The 23,654-nt window shown below is 36.7% G+C and overlaps 1 protein-coding gene across 9 annotated transcripts in view; it reads right to left on the bottom strand.

Annotated features, from left to right (window-relative positions):
• Positions 1-23,654, bottom strand: part of LRRC49 (leucine rich repeat containing 49) — a 148,257-nt gene that overhangs the window by 26,251 nt on the left and 98,352 nt on the right. For all 9 annotated transcript variants that reach the window (XM_048221971.2, XM_048221969.2, XM_048221978.2 and 6 more), the window contains 2 exons: positions 20,288-20,451; positions 6,413-6,650 (listed from right to left, as the gene is read on the bottom strand). In XM_048221971.2, the coding sequence (XP_048077928.1) occupies positions 6,413-6,650; positions 20,288-20,451 (402 nt within the window). The remainder of the gene's footprint in view (positions 1-6,412; positions 6,651-20,287; positions 20,452-23,654) is intronic.

The raw sequence follows: 23,654 nt of genomic DNA, 5'->3' as shown, positions 1-23,654 counted from the left end.
TTCTCCCATTCAGTAGGTGCCTTTTAGTTTCAATGAATGTTTCCTTTTTTTGTGCAGAAGCTTTTTATTTTTATGCATTCCCAATAATTTTTACTTTTGTTTGCCTTGCCTCAGAAGACCTATCTAGAAAGAAGTTGCTTCAGCCAATGTGAATTAAGTTACTGCCTTTTTTCTCTTCCAGGATTTTTATGGTTTCAGGTCTCACATTTACGTCCTTAATCCATTTTGGGTTTATTTTTGTTTATGGTGTAAGAAAGTGGTCCAGTTTCATTCTTTTGCATGTAACTGTCTAGTTTTCCCAACAACATTTGTTGAAAAGACTGTCTTTTTCTCATTGCATATTCTTGCCTCCTTTGTCGAAGATTAATTAACTATATAATCATGGGTTTATTTCTATGCTCTCTACTCTGTTCCATTGATTTATGTGTGTATTTTTGTGCCAATACCACACAGTTTTGATTACTACAACTTTGTAGTCTATCTTGAAATCTGGGATTGTGATACCTCCAGTTTTGTTCTTCTTTTTCAAGAGTGCTTTAGCTATTTGGGTTTTTTTATGGTTTCATGCGAATTTTAGGATTGTTTATTCTAGCTCTGTGAAAAATGCTGGTGGTATTTTGATAGGGATTGCATTAAATCTGTAGATTGCTTTGGGGAGTATGGACATTTTAACTTTTCTTCCAATCCATGAGCACAGAATGCCTTTCTTTGTGTCATCTTCAATTTCTTTCATGAAAGAAAGAAAATTTATAGTTTTCAGAGTCTAAGTATTTCACCTCCTTGGTTAAATTTATTCCTAGATATTCTATTATTTTTGATGCCATTGTAAATAGGATTGTTTTCTTAATTTCTCCACTATATCATTATTAGTGTATAGAAATGCAATGGATTTCTGTATATTGCTTTTGTATCCTGCAACGTTACTGAATTCATTTATCAGTTCTAGTAGTTTTTGGTGGAGTCTGTTGTTAGGTTTTCTATGTATAGTATCATGTCATCTGCAAACAGTTTAAGTTTTACTTCTTCCTTACCAATCTGGATGCCTTTTATTTATTTTCCTGTCTAACTGTGGTGGCTAGGACTTCCAGGACTCGTGAATAAAAGTGGTGAGAGTGGACATCCTGGTCTTGTTTCTGATCTTAGGGGAAAAGCTCTCAGTTTTTCACCATTGAGTATGATGTGAGTTATAGGTTTTCATAGATGGCCTTTATTATGTTGAGGTATGTTCCCTCTAAAACTACTTTGTTGAGGGTTTTTATCATGAGTGGATGTTGCACTTTGTCAAATGCTTTATCTCTATCTATTGAAATGATCATGTGATTTCTAACCTCTCTCTTGTTGAGGTGATGAATCATGTTGATTGATCTGTGAATACTAAATCACCCCTGCAATCCTGGAATTAAATCCCACTTGATCGTGGTGAATGACTTTTTTTTAATGTATTGCTGCATTTGGTTTGCTAGTGTTTTGTTGATGACTTTTGCATCTATGTTCATCAAAGATATTGGCCTGTAGCTCTCTTTTTTTGTATATATTTATCCGGTTTTGGTATCAGGATAATGTTGGCTTCATAGAATGAATTTGGAAACTTTCCTTCCTCTTCTATTTTTTGGAATAGTTTGAGAAGAATACGTATTAACTTGTTTTTATTTTTTTTTCTGATTCTCACATTTTATTTTTTTAAATATTTTTTTATTATATTATGTTAGTCACTAAACAGTACATCCCTAGTTTTTGATGTTAAGTTCCATGATTCATTACTTGCATATAACACCCAGTGCACCATGCAATACGTGCCCTCCTTACTACCCATCACCAGCCTATCCCATTCCCCCACCCCTCTCCCCTCTGAAACCCTCAGTTTGTTTCCCAGAGTCCATAGTCTCTCATGGTTCATTCCCCCATCTGCCTTCAAATGTTTGGTAGAATTCACCTGTGAAACTGTCTGATCCTGGACTTTTGTTTGTTGGGACCTTTTGATTACTGATTCAATTTCGCTGCTGGTAATCAGTCTGTTCAAATTTTCTATTTCTTCCTGATTCCGTTTTGGTAGTTTATATGTTTCTAGGAATTTGTAAATTACTCCTAGGTTATCCAGTTTGTTGGCATATAATTTTTTATAATATTCTCTTGTAATCCTTTGTTCTTTCTGTGGTTTCAGTTGTTATTTCTCCTCTTTCATTTCTGATTTTGAGTTCTCTCTCTCTCTCTCTCATGAATCTGGCTAAACATTTATTAATTTTGTTGATCTCTTCAAAGAACAAGCTCCTTGTTTCATTCATCTGTTCTACTGTTTTTTATTTCTATTTCACTTATGTCTGCTCCAATCTTTATTATTTGCTTCCTTCTATTCATTTTGGGTTTTGTTTGTTCTTTTTTAGCTCCTTTAGGTGTAAGATTAGGTTGTTTGAGATTTTTCTCCCTTCCTGAGGTAGATCTGTACTGCTCTAAACTTCCCTCAAGAAACAGCTTTTACTGCATCCCTAAAGATTTTGGACCATTGTGCTTTCATTTTCATTTGTCCCCATGTATTTTTTTTATTTCCTCTTTGATTTCTTGGTTGACCCATTCATTGTTTAGTAACATGTTATTTAACCTCCATGTATTTGTGTCTTTTCCTGATTTTTTCTTGTGGTTGATTTCTAGTTTCACAGTGTTGTGGTCAGAGAAAATGCATGATATGACTTCAGTTTCTTTGAATGTGTTGAGACTTGTTTTGTGGCCTAATACATGATCTATTCCAGAGAATGTTCCATGTGCACTTGAAAAGAATGTGTATTCTGTGCTTTAGGATGGAATGTTCTGAATATATCTGTTAGAACCATCTGGTCCAACGTGTCCTTCCAAGCCTTGATGATTTTCCATTTGGACGATCTATCGATTGATGTAAATGGGGTGTAAAATCCCCTACTATTATTGTACTACTATTGATTACTTCCTTTATGTTTGTTTTTAGCTGTTTTATGTATTTGGGTGCTCCCATGTCGGGTGCATAAATATTTACAACTGTTAACATCTTTTGTTGGATTGTTCCCTTTATTATTATATAGTGTCTCTGCCTTTTGTTACAGTCTTTGTTTTAATGTCTATTTTGTCTGATATAAGCATTGTTATCCCAGCTTTCTTTTCACTTTCATTCGCATGATAAATGTTTTTCCATCCCTTCACTTTCAATCTGCAGGTATCTTTAGGTCTGAAAAGAATCTCTTGTTGGCAGCATACAGATGGGTCTTTCTTTTTTATCCATTCCATCACCCTATGTCTTTCAATTGGAGCACAGTCCATTCCCATTCAAAGTAATTATTGATGGGTAGTACTTATTTTGTTGCATGTTTTATGTTTGTTTTAGTAGTTCTTCCTGTTCCTTTCTTCTCTTGCTTTCATCTCTCATGGTTTGCTGATTTTCTTTAGTGATATACTTGGATTTCTTTCTATTTTTTGCATATCTATTACTGGTTTTTGTTATGTGATTACCATTAGATTTATATATAATATCTTATGCACATAGCAGTCTCTATTAAGTTTGAACTCATTATAAAAGCACTAAAATTTTACTCCTCTCCCCTCCACATTTTAGGTATATTGGGTCATACTTCATATCCTTTTTTGGAGTCTTTGACTGATTTTTATGGATATACTTAATTTTACTGCTTTTGTGCTTCCTACTTTTCTTACTCCTGCTTATTGTCTTTCCTTTCCACTCAGAGTCCCCTTTAACATTTCCTGAACGGCTGGTTTAGTGGTGATGAATTCTTTTAATTTTTGTTTGTCTGGGAATTTATTTATCTCTCTTTCTATTCTGAATGATAGCCTTGCTGAATAGATCATTCTTGGTTGCAGGTTTTTTTCTTTCAGCACTTTGAATTTATCATGCCACTCCTTTCTGCCCTTGCAAAGTTTCTACTGAAAAAAATCAGCTGGTATCCCTTGTATGTAATTGTTTTCTCTTCTCTTGCTGCTTTCAAACTTCTCTCTTTACCACTACTTTTTGCCATTTTAATTACTATGTGTCTTGGTGTGGACCTCCTAGGGTTGATTTTGTTGTGGGCTCTCTATGCCTCCTGAATCTGGATTTCTGGTTTTCCCCCCAGATTTGGGAAGTTTTCAGCTATTATTTCTTCAAATAAATTTTCTGCCCCCTTTTCTCTCTCTTCCTCTTCTGGGGTCCCCACTGTGTGAATGTTATTATGCTTGATGGTGTTGCTGAGTTCCCTTAGTCTATTTCCATTTTTTATTATTATTTTTCTCTCCCCTGTTCAGACTGATTGCTTTCCCTTACTCTGTCCTCCAGATTGCAGATCTGTTCTTCTGGTTCTTCTGGCCTACCATTTATTCCATTTAGTGTATTTTTAATTTCAATTACTGAGTTCTTCATCTCTGATTGGTTCTTTTTTTTTTTTTTTTATGTTTTTTGCCTCTTTGTTGAGGGTCTCACTGAGGTCCTCCACTCTTTTCTCAAGCCCAGTGAGTATCTTTATGACCATTACTTTAAATTCTCTATCAGATACGTTACTTATCTCCATTTCATTTAGCTCTCTTGTGATTTTGTCCTGTTCTTTCATTTGGGACATATTTCTCTGTTTCCTATTCTGTCTAACTCCCTGTGTCTGTTTCTGTGTGTTGAAAAAGTCAGCTCATCTCCTGCTCTTGAAAATAGCAGCCTTAAGGAGAGGTCCTGTAGTGCCCTTGCAGAGCAGTGCCCCCTGTTTACCGGAACCCAGTGCTTCAGTGGTGTCTCTTATGTGTGTTGCGTGTGCCCTACTATTGTGGCTAAGCTGTGTTTGCCTTCAGTCCAGTCATCTGCAATGGCTCTCTCTGTCTGTTATGGGCAGGGTTTGGTCCCTGTGTTGTTAGTGGGCTTGAGTTGAGTCAGACCAGGCGCTTGCCAGAGATGCAGTAGCACTGAACTGCAGGGCACTTTCCCTGTGCTGTCCCCTGAGAAGCTTTCATTGGTGGGTGAGGCCTGCAGTCAGACCCGTTATCTGCCTCCAGCCCATTGCTGGTGTCACAGTCAGACTTGTGTGTACGGTTATCTTCCCCTCTGCCCAGGGCAGGAGTCATTTTGGAGTGGTGTTGGCCCCTTTGGGGGCTGCTTGCATAGTACCAGGCTTGCGGCACTGCTTTGGATGGGCTCTGGTCAAGGGTAGATTAGAAGGGGCAGGTCCCATAGGAGAGTGCGGGTACAGAGCTCATGGTGCCAGCAAGGTCTGCATCCATCCACTGCAGGAAGGGACCTGCTGACACTCAGGAAACCTCCTGCCCAGGCCAGGATGGAGGGGGCATGTTCACAGGAGTGTGCAGGGATGGGGCATGCCGCTCACAATCTATGTGGATAGTGTTAGTGTTGTGCTAGCTCCTGCAGGTGTCTGTGTACCTAGGCTGTGGAGTGGGAGAGGGAAATGGCACCTGCCAGCTCTTTTGCTCTTGGAAAGGGCTCCAAAAGATCTCTGCCCCTCCACCACTTGCTCTGAGACCAGTAAATAAATCTCCTTCCCATATATCCCAGGTATTTTTTAAACTGCTGTTTCTATACTGTACGTCAGTGGAGAGGTTTGTTGTGCTATTTCTTTAAGGGTGGAAACTCAGTTTCCTCTTCTCCCAGAGCCGAGTTCACTTATTTTTAAATTTCCAGGTGTTAAGCCCCACTGATTGTAAGAATTCATGGAGTTAGGCTCCTCTGGTTTTCAAAGCCAAATGTTATAGGGATTCATCTTCCCAGTGCACGTCCCCATGCCTGGGATGCCTGACATGGGGTCTGCTCCTCTCCTCTCCTGTGGACAGTTCCGCAGGTCTGTTTATCTTCCAACCTATCTCTGCCCTCCCTACCCTCTTCAATGTGGCCTCTTTTTTACATTTAGCCACGGACAGTCTGTTCTGCCAATCTTCGGGTCATTTTCTGGGTTATTACATTGATGTGGGTGTTACATAGCTGTAGCCACAGAATGAGGTGAACTTAGGATCTTCCTATTCCACCATTTCCCCTTCTCGAACTAATTTTAAATGAGCTACTCAAAGTATTTTAGATGTTGTTAGGGGACTACTATAAAAATTATATATAAATGTACATGTCCCATTAATACTGGGTAGGATAAATGAATACATAATATAGGATTAGGTGAGGTCCTGATGAATGCTTTATAAAGTAGAAATACATAATTTGAATAAAATTATATTAGTTCTTTATACTCCATAAAGAATCATTTTATAGAGAGATAATTTCTAATATTAACAGCAAACTGCAAAGCCATTTATGAATACTAATTTAAATCCCAGATCCGGAAAATCAACACAAAAACTTAGTTTCCCGGCCAGATAGAAACTGCATAAATAAAAGTGAAAACAGGTCTTCGGCCTGAATACGCACGTCACGACTGAGAATAATTCCAATATACTACTACAAGGAAATGTTTACCAGAGAATTAGGAAATTTAATCTTCAATTTGGGAAGCACTTGGACGATTTCATCAAATTCTATGAAGGTGAAGGACACTGTTGTCACCATTCCTGCTGTTTGAACACTCCAGTTCCGATCTAGAGATTCCAGTGCTCCTGAACCATACAGGGAAAGTGTGTCCCCATCCACTTCAACAAGGTGTGTGTCTGTGACAGATAAACCTTGTAAAGCACTGGTGAGTCCTGAGTCCAGAGACCTGGAAAATGCAACATACAATTTTAAATGAAAGTCTTATCATGAAAAGTAAATAAGAGACAATAAAAACCTGTTGGCAAAGGTATTTGAAATTTTATATCCATTTTTTGTTTCAATAATTAAACCCAGAGCACCAAAGATTAAATTTCAACAGAATATTGGGAAGTTTTGTATTCTTCTAGTTTTTTAATGTTTTTAATGTTAATTAAAAAAGAGGCACATGTGAACAAAAAAATACCACTTTAAACCCAAATTATTTATACCAATTAAAGGTAATTGATATCTTATTTAGTTTTAAAACAATTGATTTAGTATATCATGGATATCTTCTTTTTTTTGGATATCTTTTCATGTTAGCACAAATATGTTTTCCTAATCTATAAAGTATCCCACTGTCTAGCAGAAAAAAACCCTGCATTTTCCAGAACACTATTTCTATATTAAGAACCATATAATACAAAAATATATTTATAAAACACGTGGGAAGACACGTAATTACTGTTAACAATAGTTTACCTCTCAGAAGCTAGATTAAGGGGTAACTTTGACTTCCTGTTTTTTGAATACCTCAATGTTGTCGGACCTTTTGCAATTGCATACTACAGTTACAAGCAGTGAAATTAATGAAGATTTCTTCCCCATTTTGAAACTTAAGATGATGAAAAATAATTCACTATTTAAAATCTGTCTCTACATATGTATACATATACACACACATATACATATATAATATACACAAAATCACTTCACATACTTTACTGAAAATGATAATTGTTACTATTTCCAAAGTAGGGGCCACATTTTCTGCAAAAGGTACCCTAATGATAGCCAGAAAAGAAAAGAAATAGCTCAATCCAACTCGAATTTTCTGATTTGTGAATAGAGACATAACTATTTATTTTACCCAATCTCAAAATTCAAACAAGGCTTGGCTTTTGTTCTTTATGTTTTTGTTCTGCTATTTTTGCTTTCTAGCAGTATTTATTTGCCTTTACTAATATTAGTACTTTGCCTTCTTTCGTGCTCCTATGAACTTCTATATACTCCTCCAATATTTCACTTCTCTTACTATATCATAACATACAATTTGCCTTCTCTATCAGTGAATTCCTTGAGGCTAGAGGCTATATTTTCTCATCTTTGGGGCTCTGGGGCCTGGTAATGATGGGCTTTTCGCAATGTATGTTGAATAAACGAATTATTAAAGAGCTTCAGATTTTTTATAATGACGATACTGGAGGAGAAGACCGACACGCCATTGCCTCATTGTTCTATTATGTTTTACTGGACTTACGTGCATTTCTCTCAGAGGCACTGGTTAACCTGTAACGCATCTATGTGTAAAGTAACAAGCTAGGTAATAACGGTCAATTTGAAGTGAATATGCAACCAAGAAAATACAAAGAGTCTTTTTATTTCTGCCAGACTCGCGCTTAAGACAATGATTATTATATGACAGTAGTTAGACATTCAACGAGCAGTAGTATTTGAATAACCTATAATCCTATAAAGGTAAAGGCTGATAACAGAACAAAAATAAGACAGAATTAAGAGTTCCTTGTATTGTACTTTGTGTGCCAGCTTTGTGTTGAGCTATGTAAAGCAGACAGTCATTTCTGGAATAAGATACAGGATACGAGTTCTATTTCACTGCCACTACAATACAGAAGGCTTGCTGGAAAGAGCGCACACCCCTGTTACAGCACTTACTGCACTGCGTGGCAATTACCTGCTTGTCTGTCTCTCTTACCAAAACGCTGTGATCCTTGAGCGCTCCGACTTCGTCACCTTAGTAGATGCGGCACCTAGCACAGCTCCTAGCACATGCTGTGTTCAGTAAATATTTCTTTTTTTTTTTTTTAAAGATTTTATTTATTTATTCGACAGAGATAGAGACAGCCAGCGAGAGAGGGAACACAAGCAGGGGGAGTGGGAGAGGAAGAAGCAGGCTCATAGCGGAGGAGCCTGATGTGGGGCTCGATCCCTCAACGCCGGGATCACGCCCTGAGCTGAAGGCAGACGCTTAACCGCTGTGCCACCCAGGCGCCCCTCAGTAAATATTTCTTGAATGAATTAATGAAGTGAGACAATGACGAAGTTTTTAATGACTGTCTATTGAATCTTAAGAAGGATGTTCAAAGTATAAGCTGTGGTTTGAGCAAAGGGGCAGAATCAGTGATACAGATACAGACTGTAAGGCTTAGCAAGGTCTTCTCAGGTGAGGCAAAGGCAGATAATGAAGAAATAAGGTCAAGGCAAGGAAAAAAAAACCTAGCTAGTTGATGTAGTGATGCCTAATGGCCACGATACCCAGCAAACCAAGTTCATTTTAATGTAGAAACGATGGGAAATCAGAGCTATGAATAAATCTTTTGGAAGTGTCTTACCTTTCTTTTTCTTTTCCATATGATTAAAAGTTAAAGAATATAAACTCCAAGATAAAAGGCCTTTCATCAGAAAGGGATTATTTATTTTGTATAAAGGTTTGTCAAGCAAACTATTGGGAAAACAAGTGAAATAATAAGTAAGTCTACACTCGGCAAAATAGTAATATGGCTACAAAAGAAAGCAGAAGTAGTTTCTAACTTACATAGATTTCACAGGGGCATTCTGTAAAAAACGAATGGTGAGTTTTCTGGGCTATAGAAAGGTTCGTCTTTCTCAACAGGAAATGTAGTCCCTGTTAAACAGGTCACACAACAGCTAACCCATATCAGTTGTTTTCTGAATGAGGCTTGAGTTTTGCCTCAAACTCTGGCCAATATAGAGTAGAGGAACCTGTTCTTGGGGGAAGGTATGCTCTGATTTGCACAAAAAATTACTTGGAAAGTTTGCTAAAAATGCTTGTATGTTGGGCATTGTCCCTCCAGTCTTCCGTGTATGCTTGGTTGGTGTGTCCACAATTTTGTACTCATTCATACCTACATATTATTTCATTTGTTCATTTATTCAGCAAACATTTGCTGAAAGCCCATTATATACAGGGCACTGCTAAGGATTCTGGCATAGGCAATTAACCCACCTGTATTGATAAGGACAGTCAGTGTAGAGATCACGTGCAAGTGTTGAGTATATCAAACCTTTTCCTCACTTTTATAGGGCTATAGTCTCATAAATATAACTGCTCTAATCATACTCTGCAATTAATTTAATAAACACATGAAATATAATTAAACTGAAATGACCTCAACCTCTCTTAAACAAATAGGTTTATCTGTAGAGCTTAGTATGTGTTGGGTGTTAGGATAGGTGCTGGGGATATAAAGATAAATTAAGACTTACTTGCTCCCAATAAAGAGCTCCCAATATGGATGGAGGGTAGAGAACAAGACAAATATATATATATTAATGGTAATACAATGTGCTCATTTTCATATAATGAGTACTTAAATGATATGCTATGAGAATACAGAGGAAGGAATTCTTCTAGCGGGGAGAAGTCAGTTTTCAAAAGGAGGCAGCATTTGAACTGATCCTTGAAAGATGAACAGTAGAATTTCACCAGAAGTAGAAGGAGGAAGCACACTTCAGGTAAGAAAAACTAAATGAAGAAAGGCATAGAAGCCTAATTACATATAACATATTCAGTTAAGAACAATTTCAATATGGCTAAAACACTGAAACACATGGAAGAGTCGTAGCTGAAGATGAAGCTGAAAAGTTAGATTTTATCCTAGAAGGTTGAAGGGCAGAAAAAATAATAAAAGAGCAAAATAAAAAGGTAACAGGACCATATTTGATGCACATTCTTAAGCACCTCCAATGCACCATGCGTGGAGCGAGGTGCTGGTGCTGGTTACAAAGACGAGCAAGGCATTTCTTGATCCTTAAGGATCTACCTCGGAGAGATAAATTGGCCAACTTTGTGGAAGATGTAGCAGGGAGAGGCTGGATGGAGGGACATTAATAGGAAAAGCAGTGCTATGGTGTCGACTAGATCATATAAGGGCATAACAGAAAGGAGGTCATGGTAGTAGAAATGGAGTTGGCAAGAACACCAGACAGACCCTAGTTCAAATCCCAGATTGCCACTGATAAACAGAGGACTCAGGGAGCAAGTGATTTAGTTTCTTTGTAGTTTTGGTTCCTTGTACGTAAATGGTGATTATAATACATATTTTTTCGAAGTTGTTATAGACTAGAAATATTCGGAACCATATCTCATGGTCAGCTCAATACAATTTAGTGACTATTATTAATAAAAGAAGAGAACATAGATATAACATGTTAAAGAAAAAATAAAAGCAGAACTTAGTGACTGATATTGGGGAATAAAGGAGAAGAAAGAACCAAATGTGGCTCAAATTTTTATAATAGGCGACTGGGTCAAGTGGTCTAGTTTTCAGCCCCTGTCTAGTCTAAATTAACAACTCTAAGAAATGTGGCATTCTTCTATGGAGGATCCATGTTTTAAAATTTGTTTTCCCATGAAGCCCAATACATTTCATGTATATTTCCCACCTCAAATATCTGCCATCAAATAGGAATTCTCTTCAAGATCTTCACAATCAAGTGGTTAATTACAAGTACAAATGTTCATTTAATCAATTTGATCTTTATACAGAATGGGTCAGAAAAATATTCTATGCCTTCTTGATTAGTATAGAACTCTAAGAAAAGACAGAGTAATTAATTTAATGCAATAAAGTAACAAGTCCCTGAAAGCCAGGCTGAAAAAAAGAATATACTCTTAAACGCCTAAATGGAAAAAAAAAGACAATATTTCAGAGGATTATGGGGTTTTTTGGTGTGTTTTTAAAAATCTGTAGGCTTTCTATAACAGGCTAGAACAGAAAGACTTAAAATATTTCGGAAGATTCTTTTCCCGATGAATAAGTGGTGCTGATTCCTATAATAACGTATTTTATGAATTTCTATTACAACATTCGTAGGTGTGGAAATTCATTTTATGCATTATATTTTATTATGGTAGTGTTGGCTAAAGTACCACAGTCTTCATAGACAGGAAATGACCAAAAATAAACCAGCTTCACTGCATGCATCCAATGTAAGCAAAGAAAACATTACACCAAGTACTTTCCCATTTCTGGCAGAGGAAAGAAACCTGCAATATGTCACTTTACTGTAGAGCTGTCCCAAGTACAGTGAACAGTGAAATCATTAATGGGATATACCAAAGTTTTACAGAATTTCTTCTCTTTATGTGCCTATAATTTTTTCATGGGTACTTGTTTCCAGGCATTTAGTTACACACCCATAAGCCAAAGGTCACAGACACTCTAACACAAGAATTAGCCACTTTTTTGGCATTATGAAAAACTTAAGACTATAAATGGGATTGTTAAAAATGGAAAAACTTATGCAGTATTAAAAAACAAATTGGAACCCTAAGGAAGGGACTTTGTGACCCTCTAGCTCTCTACTTTCAGAAAGAGTCAGGCTTATATCATTTAGAAAGATGAAATTTAATTATATTTTTAAAGACAGAGAATATAGTAACGCACCTTCTAAAACTTAAAACACTTCACTGTGTACTTTCAGATAAACTAGCACAAAGACTGAACACATGTGCTTGAAATCTCCCTCTAAAACCCCATTAAAGTAACTGGACTGATGTAAACCCACGAGTAGTACAACAGTTGGGGGTGGGGGAGGGACAATCTGCTGTAAGTTTAGAAAACTTCTGGAAGCTGGAAAGTAAAGAATGTTGAATGACGAAGAAAAACAAAGGAAGTTATTGCTTGGCATATGCACTGGGGACAAGAACAAAGATGACAGCCAGACTGCCCAGGAGGGCTTTTGGAAAGGAAAGAACAGTAGATATGATAGAAGATGGGAGTAGAAGTAAGACTGAATACAGGGGCTTTAACTGAAGATCTGTAAAAGGGCCCTACCACCTACTTCTCCCACTGTCAATAAAACAGTCAGGCCAAGTGGCATTGTGGATCAGTGGGAGAAGGAAAGAATACGCAATATGGAGCACTGGGGCAATTGGTTATTCCCATATGAGAAAAACAAACAAATCAGACCTCAATCTCAAACTTACAAATCAATTCCAAGTGTAATAAAAACTAAAATATGAAAAGTCAAATTTAAAACCTTTAGGAAGACAAAATGGGAGGATATTGTTATAATCTCAATGTAGTAAAGGATTGATTTTTCTTAAATACAATCCAAATGGATGAACCATAAAAGAGAAGGTATATATATATTGGGTATCTTCAAAATACAAATGTTATTTAAAGGCAAAGACATTATGAGATTGCTTAGGGGAAAGCAGAGAGTGAAAAGAAGGCTCAGCACTAAAATCTGAGTAACTCTACTATCTAGAGGTTGAGAGGACAGAAGTACTTGAGGATATCAGAAAGATACATAAGGCAAGAAAAGGCTACTAGTAATATGATGTAAAATAATAAACTGTAAACAATGGTCCAAAAGGAAGTTTATAAGGTCAGGGAGAGAGCAGGCTTCAAGAAGAGTAAACCCTATTCAACAGATAAACAAGAAGTTCAAAGAAACTGGAATGTAGTAAAGGCAGCACACATTTCTTTGTTTAATAAATAATAATAATAACAACAACAAGAATAAAAGACAGGCAATCAGAAACTCCAGATAAAAACAAACCATGTAAGAAAAGCGTGGCTCAAGTGGGAAGCAAACTAAAGTGTGGTATGGTTTTGAACATGTTTTGAAGTGTGATGAGGAGGGGGCCATCTGAATTTGATGCTAAGAGTATTTTCCTTGAATGGTTTAGGAAGCAGAAAATGAGACGTAATCACAGTACACTACTTAATGCTCAAGTAAAAGACAGTTGCATAAGCACAGCAACGTAAACACTGCTACTGGTTTTCAACCTTTAGAGACTACCAGTTGACAACGTTATGGTTATAGAACAGATATAAATAATATTAAAATTGAAATGTAAAAGTATAGCTCATAGAATATAGCAAAACTGGGGTCCCAAATGAGAGAAAGCAGTAGAACTCTAAAACTCCTCTCCTTCACAAAAGCGACAAATATCCTAGCAAAAGCTGTCAGAATCAACTTTTTCAGAACTCTGGCATCTAACAAAAAATTTACAACCACCAGAGAAATGTGTAACAAAGAAAAACCATGCCAAATTTCAGTAAGAGAGTTCTGTGAATTGTAACTTACCCTGTTAACATGCCCTACTCCCCAACTCAGCGGCGGTGTTGAAGATGGGAGCCCATATTCTTTGTGCAGGTTGCTGGTACCAGAAACAGCAATACATACTTTGCTCTCAAAAACTTGGGGTTGCGTGTTTTGACCTGTCTAGTGGTTCCCTGAAGGATCAACTAAAGAGCTTGCCTTTGTTTCATCTGTCTCAGAACTTTCCCTGGGCAGCGGTGGCTTCCTAGGTGGCATTTGTTGAGAACACTTAAACATGAAAGTGTATTTAGGTGCACCACACGTGGCAAACAACAGACAGAGCAAAAAGCCTGAGGCAAAGAAAAGAGGCTGAGGAAGGAGATGGTTGGGGGAATAAGGGCTTTGTTAAGTACTTTTGTAAGCACTCATCTCCAATAGTTGAAAGGCAAAGACAAAGGGAGACTCTTGAAACAGCAAGAGAGACGTGACTGGTCAAGGGACCCTCAAAATTAACAGCCAATTTCTCATCAGAAACCATGGAGGGCAGAAGGCAGTGGGATGCCATATTTATAGTGCTGAAAGAAAAAACTTTCAACCAAGAATTCTATATCCAGCAAAGCTGCACTTTGAAATGGAGAAAGTAAGACAGCCCCAGATAAACAAAAGCTGTGAGAATTCATTGCTAGTACACTTGCCCTACAAGAAATGCTAGTCACCTAAATTGAAATAAAAGGACACTAGACAGTAACTCAAAGCCATATGAAGAAATAAAGAATACCAGGAAAAGCAATTACATACGTAAATATAAAAGACAGTATAACTGTATTTTTGGCTGGTAAATCTTCTTTCTCTATATATGATTTAATAGACAAATTCATAAAATAATTATAAATCTATGTTAATGTGCACTTAATGTATAAAGATGAAATTTGTGACAATAACATAAACAGAGTGAAACTATATAGGAACAAAGTTTTTATATATTATTGCAACTAAGTTGGTATTAATGCAAACTAAATTGTTATTAATTAAGATGTTAACTGCAATCCCCAGGGTAACAACTGAGACAATAGCTAAGAAATACATGCAGTAAAAGGAATGAGAAGAGAATCACAATGGCACACTAAAAAGTCCTTGAACATAAAAAAAGTAGTGGAGGAATTGAGGAACAAAAAAGATATATGACAGAAATCAAAGAGCAAAATGACAGAATTAAGTGCTTTCTTATCAGGATTTGATCGATTAAATTCTCCAACTAAAAGGTGGTTATTAGCTGAATGGATTAAGAAAACAAGACTGAACTATATGCTGTCTACAAGATTAAAAGACACAGACAGATTGAAATTGGAAAGATGGAAAAAGATATTACATGCAAATGATAACCAAAAGAGCTTGAGTGGCTGGCTGCTAATATCAGACAAAAGAGACATCATGTCAAAAAGTGTTACAATGTATATATATCGATGAAAGAGTCAATCCATCAGGAAGGTGTGACAATTATAAACATATTGCACTGAACATCCAAAACACATAAAGCAAGAAGTGACAGAAGGGAGCAATAGTTCTGCAATCATAGTTGGGGATTTCAATACCCTATTTGCAATAATGGGTAGAACTAGGCAGAAAAATCTCTAAGGAAACAGAGGACTTCAAGAGCACTATACATCAACTCGATCTAACATACATAGAAGACTCTACCCAGAGACATTAGAATGTATGTTCTTCTCAAGTGGGCATGGAACACTTTCATAATAGACTACATGTTAAGCCACAAAACAAGCCTCACATAAAACATCTCTGGAAACAATGGAATAAAACTAAAAATCAATAACAGAGAGAAATCTGGAAAATTCACAAATGTATGGAAATTAATAAACTCTTAAACAATGGGTCAAGGAAGAAATCACAAGGGAAACTAAAAAAACATAGCTCATAGAAAGTTGCAATGCAAAAAAGTGGGACAAGTAAAGGGTAGATTCATCTTGCACAATGCAAACTTGAAAGCTACTATCTATAGCACATGGAACAAGAAACAGAGATTTAATTATAATAAATTACAGAAGTTATCAGTAAAAGAACTCTAGGTATATAGCGTTGCGGGGATAAGAAGTGAGTGAGTGAATCCTTGTCTGTTATAGCAAAAAGTCTTTCTAAATCTTGTAAGTTGAGAAAGCATAATACACAGTTAGAGATTTGGTCAAAAAGGAGCTAGCAAGATATTATTTAAAAAAAAAACAACAACAAAACAGTAGCCACATAAGTAAAAGGAAAATCAGGTGAATGTGCTATCAGAAAAATCAGTGCAAAGAGCTTTTCAGATGAAGACTGTCAACTATGTCAAATGGTGTGGAAGGTTCAAGCATAAAATAAGGACTTCCAAGTTCAAGAAGTCAGTCTGGATACTCTACTAAGAGTCCCTGGTGAACACACGTACAAGGTATAATCAGCTCTTTTAGAAATATTTCTTTCTGATGTAAGAGATTTTATATGAATTAGACAACCACAAACTAAATTGAAGAAATCATCTATTCCCACTAAAAGTTATAAGTAATTTTGCATTAAAGTTTTACCAATAATTCACTATCTTCAGAGTTTTACTTTTCTGACTTCAAATATCATCTTTGCCTCCTTGACTTCATAGTTTTTAAGTCATTAAAAGGGTCAGACCAAGATAATGTCATGGTGTCTCCATGGCACTTTGAACTTACATCAGTAAAAAATAAATCTTTTGCCAGAAATTGTGGATCCCTTTCCAATGATTCATTACTGTTCTCCACATCCTCTCCACTGAACCCATACATCACTTTTCCCATCTCTCCCAAACTCTCCCTTTGTGCTTCTTGCTTGAAAGGCCTTTGACTTTGTGGAACTTCTAATAAAAATTCTGAAACTCTTGGCAGTAACTACAAGGCATAACAATTTTCACTAACAGATACTTCCTCTTTCTCTTGGAACTGAATACTTGTTTTTGAGACCATAAAAGTGACGACTCTATAAGTTTAAATTATTTTAGAGGGTCACAGAATTTTTGGCCATAAGCTGCCTAAAAGTTCAAAGTGTTGGGAAGATCATATTAACAGTGTGCAATCCATACCTATCAGAGATCGTTTTGCCAGGTAAAGAGCCAATTAATAAACAAAGACACTTCTGCGCTCACTGTAGCTGCCAACACTAGTAAAATGTGAACAGTGAACGGCCCTGTAACAAGAGCACAGGATGCATGGCTTAGACTAGAAGGAGATAAGGCTGATCACTGTTGAATACACTGGGCCTAGTTCCACACTTAGCTCTACCATCACTAACTTCAATATCTACAATAATAGCTTCAACTGCTCTCTCTCTGATGACTCTTACTTCCATTCTTCGCCAACAACCCACTCCCATGGCCACAATAATGGCCTCCAAATTGCTCTTACGTATGTTCCACCTTTAAAATCTCCAACTTCAAAAACTTAAGTCTGACCATAAATTCCCACTATTTCAACTCACTCCTTCATATGCTTCTCATCTTCAACTTCATTTAGACTTCCAGTCTCAGAAATACTGAATTTTCTCCTAATCTGCTGGCAATCTTCTATTTTTTAATACTTTAAAAATCTAGCCTAGATCATATGACCCAATTTCTTTCTTTTATCATTACAGTTGAATTTTTTATTCTTTATCTTTGATCCTTTTTCTCCTTACTCTTTATCAAACAAATAGCTTCTCTACTGTTGTACCTACCTACTCTGTGCTCCTGGAATACTCATTCAACAATTCTGACTATAGTTGCTACAATTTCATGGTCTCTACTCATTTAGTTCCTCAGAATTTTCCTTCAATCTTTCAACACTTCCCTAATTAGCTCCCTCTGGATACCAAAGAAGACCTGAAAAAATGGAGATATACCATGATTTTTAAAGTGATGATTTATTATCTTAAGAATGTCAATACTTCTGAAATGAATAACGGAAGTGTCATTTGAAAACAATTCTTAACATTTCCACTTAGATTAAATAATTTTTTACTGAAGTATAGTTAATATACAATGTTGTATCAGTAGATTAAATGATTTTAATATACAATGTTGTATCAGTAGATTAAATGATTTTAATATACAATGTTGTATCAGTAGATTAAATGATTTTAATCAGTAGATTAAATCAGAAGAACAAATGTGTAAGGATTAAAACTCTGAATAGTGAAAGCAGATTTCCCCTACATAGGTATTAAAATTTACTATGAAACTACCATAATCAAGCAGTTTTGGTATTGGCATTAAAATAGATAAATAGATGAGTGACATGGAATAGAAAATCCAGAAAGAGGGGTGCCTGGGTGGCTCAGTCAGTTGAGCGTCCAGCTCTTGATTTCAGCCCCAGTCATGATCTCAGGGTCCGGAAATCGAGCCCTGAGTCCGGCTTTGCATTTAGCATGGAGTCTGCTTGAGATTCTCCCTCTCCCTCTGCCCCTCCCACTCATGCTTTCTCTCTCTCAAACAAATAAATCTTTAAAAAAAAAAGAAAGAAAGAAAGAAAGTCTAGAAATCTATCCAAATATTTATAGGAACTTAATATAAGATGAAAACAGCATTCTCATTAAAAAAGAGAATACTTTAATTAAGAAATGCTATTATCAAATTAACCAACTGAAATAAAATCAAGTTAGATTCTTACCTAACATTATGTATAAAAATAAAGTTGATGTAGAAAGGACTTTTAAAACCTTATTAAAATTTTAGAATGTAATGTATAAGCTTATTTCAATAAACTTGGACCTAAGAAGACTTCTTAAGGAAGATAGGAAAAAATGTTTTTTAGAAAACAGCAATCAGAAACTGACCTGTATAGGATTTCATAAATCTAAAGCTCAGGGCTATAAAGTTTTAACTTTATAAAGTGTTATAGTTCTGACCAAGTAAAATGATATTAAATAAAGCTCTAGGGCAATATAAGAATGATATGTATTTGTTATATAAATTATAAATAAAATTTCTATTCTTTTTGCTTTATTTTGCTAGTTCAAAGAGCTGAGAAGTTCGACATGTGGATATGATACCCAAGTGAGCTGAAGGAAGTTTACTGATCAATACAAATTAATCCTACAATTAAAATTTTGAAGTATATTTGTCTAAATATATGTCACACTCTCTAACTCCAAGAAAACTTCCACAATATTAGTCTAATGCCTCTTATTTTCTTCATGACATTCTTTGTACATGAAAAGGTTAAAGAATATGACCTGAAAACTTGAAAGAAAAGCTACATTGTATTTAGTTTGAAGTGTGCTTCAAAATTTGGTTAAGGTCATTAGATAACAGTGCTTCATCAAGTGAAACAAAACCGAAATGCATGGGGCGCCTGGGTGGCACAGTCGTTAAGTGTCTGCCTTCGGCTCAGGGCGTGATCGCAGCATTCTGGGATCTAGCCCCACATCAGGCTCCTCCGCTGGGAGCCTGCTTCTTCCTCTCCTACTCCCCCTGCTTGTGTTCCCTCTCTCACTGGCTGCCTCTCTCTGTCAAATAAATAAATAAAATCTTAAAAAAAAAAAAACTGAAATGCATTCTGTCTTTGATTTTTAGGCTTTGTTTTAAATTATATAAATACATAGATTATTATACATTTTTAAAATTATAAATAAACTATAAAGATATATTTGCTTTATAGCTCTCTCATTTACTTGATTCCAATATACTTTCTTAAGAGGAAGAGAAATATGTAAAATCTACATAGTGTGCTCAGATTTGCTCACAAACGAGGGGATATATATTATGTGACACATTTGCTATAGAAGAAAAGAGGTTGTGAGCCACTGGAATAGAAGGTTATTATAGAACACAACTGGAGTAATTATTCAGATTTTATGCCAAAATTTGCTTAATTACTACTAGTTAGGAGTAAGGTTCTATGCTGGCTGCTGGGGACACGAAAGAGGTCAAGACAATCGAGAATCAGAATCAGGATTCTTTTCCTCTTCAAGCTTACACTCTAATGGAGAAGACAGATATGAAACAACTAATTCCCCACTAGTTATTTAATTATGGTTATGGTAAGTGCTGTGAAGGGGAAGTACACAGTACTGAGAGAGAAGACGTATCCGATCTAGCCTAGTCTCCAGGATGTAGTTAGGGAAGGCTTTTCAGGGGAGGTGCGGTTTACCTCTAAGACCCTCAGGCTGGGTGTTAGCTAGGGCAGGGGGAGGGAAGTAGTGGCAGAGGACAGTACAACTGTTTGTAGGAGAAAGGCTGGGAGGTAGGGACTGAACTGAACTGCAAACCACTGATGCAGCATCGCAAGAGTGGCTGACGGGATGGGATGAAATAGGTGAGGTGGCTAGACGGCCTCCTGGGCTACATGAAGTAACCTCGATTTTTTTTTCCTATGAAAAATAGGAAACCACTGAAGGGTGTTTTAATTAGGGGTCAGCTTACACTTGCAGTTTTTCCATCTTCACTTTTAAACTTCTAATCTCAGTAGGTTTTCTTAAGGAAACTATTTTTAAATAACTGTATGTGAAATGGTTTCCCATTTTTGCTCCAAATTCAGTTCTCCAAAGACACTAGTACCTGAAAAGAAGACCATTGCATACCCTGTTTCCTCTGGAAATGCAGAGACGGTGCTTCCACGGAGCTGAGAGGGGTCCTGAGGACAGTCAGAAACTTTTCCATCTTGATTTGGAGCAATACTGGATATTCGATGCTGTTGCAAGTCCCACTGTCGAGCTACATTGTTAATTGTTAACCTTTTCTTCTCCTATGAAAAAGTTCAGTGTGACAGAATTATATAATGCAATTTTTGTAGCAGAAGAGTATCCCCAAAGCACGTTGTTTATACTACTTATCATACTTTTAAAAGGAGTCTATTCCTTAAAACTAGCTACAAATAGGTACCATAAAAATACAAGTAGCCTTCGTTTACCCTGTGCATTCAAACATCTCAACAGAGATCTATTATCCTTAAAGAGAAAAAATCACACACAAACAATAATTAGTCCCACTGAAGATATGGAAATTCACTATCTGAAAGTTTAATCTGACAGAAATTTTTATACTTGTTATCTAAGATTTTAATTTGAAAGAAATTTATATGCCTTTGTGTTTAAACATAGCAAGAAGAAAACTAATAATATTTTAATTTTCCTACCCAATAATTCAGACTAGTATGATGGAATAATCTCGGTTGAGAGGTGGGGAGAAGAAGAGGGATCGATCGATGTTCCAAGCTTCAGAGCATGAATTACAATGTCTGAAAACCAATAATTACATAAAGACGACTAAAAGAAATTGCACTAAGTTGAAATATTTCTAGGCAACTACTATCATCCCAGATGAATAGGAAAGAAGTTAACTCATTATATGCAATGGATGTCTTAGGATAGCGGTTTTCAAACTTTAGGGTGCCTCGAATGACCTGGAGAACTTATCAAAACACCAGCTGCTGGTTCTCACCCCATCCTGATTTAGTGTGTTGAGGAGGAGCTTGAGAATTTACATTTCTAAGAGCTCCCAGCTGTTGTTCAGGCTACTGCTCCATGGACCTCACTGTGAGAACCACTGACTAAGCGTACCGGAGCTCCACTCTCTCACAGAGATCTGTTGAGAAAAGCAGATCTAGACTACTGAAAGAAAATGTGCAAGGTTGAAATGTTTCTACTCAGCTTATATAAACTGATAAGGAAAATAATCAATATTCTGGTGAAGTGTCCATTAGAGAAAGTTAACATCTTGAAATGGCATGTCAATATGGTCAGAGTGCTGAAAACAGACCTCTTCCCTTTCCTCTTTACTAAGAGCACTCACCCAATGACAGATGAACTGTGTGATACTGACCCCTCCTCACCGGCTGCCTCCGGACTCAGGGAGGGCTGTTAGGAAAATTCTTTGCCCATTTCCTCAGTGCATATATACACGCAGAATAAAGTTTCAGTTCCATCTTTCTGCTTATATGTGGGTATCTAAAATTTTAGCATGGAAAAGTGGCATTGGGTAGGAATGAAAAGTGATGACAAAGCTTCATTAAAACTAAACTTTCTAAAAGTTCTGTTTGTGTTTAAAAATGTTTTTAGCTTGGGTTCTTTGTCTACTGCTTGGTATTTCAAATTTGTCTATACCGTTAAATGGGTTATACTTAATATGCATACACTTCTGAGACTTTTGGACATTTTATGTAGGTCTTCCCTATCTAAAGCAAGTAGGAACCTGCTATTCTACTGTAAAAAAAATTTTTGTCCCAAATCTGTACTAAAAGGCATCTTACCTTAAGGAACTCTATGTTAGTTATTCATAGATAACTGGTACAACCCAATTCTTAACCTAAGTAGTGTCATTTTTGCTCAGTAGCAGACCACTTTGAAAGAGGCAGGGGCAGTGAGTTAATGGCAGATGGCTGTCATGCTGGCTCCACGCATTTGGCTTTCTGGCTGACGGGGAGTTGACAGAAAGAAATATTCTTAATAGGGTAGATATAGCTGTGCTGAGAAAAAAGATATACAGTATCTTTATACCACTGAGTATGTTAGCAAATTTATAAGATACTCCGAAAATACAAACGCGTTCCTATAACCACTCCAAAGTTAAGCTTCCTTTATTTGGATTATTGGAATTAGATCAACAAACAGCAGGTTCGCTAAGAGAATGGATATTTTTACTGGGGCCAGGAAGAGGGAAGATGTATTTTAAAATAGGAGTATAGGTGCCTGGGTGGCTCAGTCGTTAAGCGTCTGCCTTCGGCTCAGGTCGTGATCCCAGGGTCCTGGGATGGAGCCCCGCATCAGGGTCCCTGCTCAGCGGGGAGTCTGCTTCTCCCTCTCCCACTCCCCCTGCTTGTGTTCCTTCTCTCACTGTCTCTCTCTCTGTCAAAAAATTAAATCTTAAATAAATAAATAAATAAATAAATAAATAAATAATAGGAGTACAGCCTGGGGTCAGATGGGGGTCAGTCACTGGCTGGCCAGAGGGCCACATAAGGGCTCGAGGTATCTGTGGTGCAAGAAAAAAAAAGAAGCCAGAGAAAGGCTAGTGATTCTGCAAGACAGAAGAAAATCCTCTGCTCAAAGATCATGGATGCATTTGGTGTATCAGTTATAGTCATGTTTCTAAAGCTAGGTAACAGTACATTGCCAAGTCTGTGTTAAGGTGACAATTATTTTAGAAGATTCCAAATTTGCGGGTTTTGCCACTAGAGTCTCCTCTTCATAGTCCAAGCAATATCGCACCAGTATACCCTGTAACTATCACTTCCATTCATTTCCAAGGTTGCAAGAAGAACAGAAAGATAGAAATCAACAGAAGATACGTGTCAATGCACTCTTCTGGTCCCTTCATAACCACCCATCCATCCACTTTTCTTAATATATTATCAGTATGTGCCGTCAAATGAAACAATAGCCAGCAAATGCTAAGGGTCTTCGGTATCATGATCTCAAATCCGGGCTACGGCTAGAATCCAGGTCTCTTGACTTCCCATGCTTCTCCTCTAATTAAAACATGTTAAAGCTAAATAACCCCCATAATGAAAGAGTTCTATTTAGTGACTTCAAGAGAAGCATTCACTATTTTTGGAAGTTTTCAAATTTTCCAAACATGGAAAAACCATGTTGGCTAAATGTTTAATGGCATGTTTCCAAAAATGCTGATAGTGAACAGCATCTGAATTGGGTATCCAAGAAAAAAATCTCAGTGCAAAGGTGGAGTCAAGAGCAATCTGTTGCCTATACCGGGCTCAACTTACACTGGTAGCTTTAAAGCTAAACCAATGGAGTTTCTTTGTTTATCCTTCCTTCCCATGCTCTAGGACTCATACAAAAGTGTTCTTTTGGTCTGAGAGCTTTAGTCTATTTATTTACTTATATATTTTTATTCATTTATTCGTCCATTCACTTACACAGCATATGTATAGGAGCCGTATGATAGGAAATAGAGTTGACCCTTGAACAACATGGGAGTCGGGTCAGGGGT

Source organism: Ursus arctos, unplaced genomic scaffold, assembly GCF_023065955.2.
Source record: "Ursus arctos isolate Adak ecotype North America unplaced genomic scaffold, UrsArc2.0 scaffold_28, whole genome shotgun sequence".
NCBI lineage: Eukaryota > Metazoa > Chordata > Mammalia > Carnivora > Ursidae > Ursus > Ursus arctos.
This window is presented reverse-complemented; position numbering and strand designations above follow the sequence as displayed.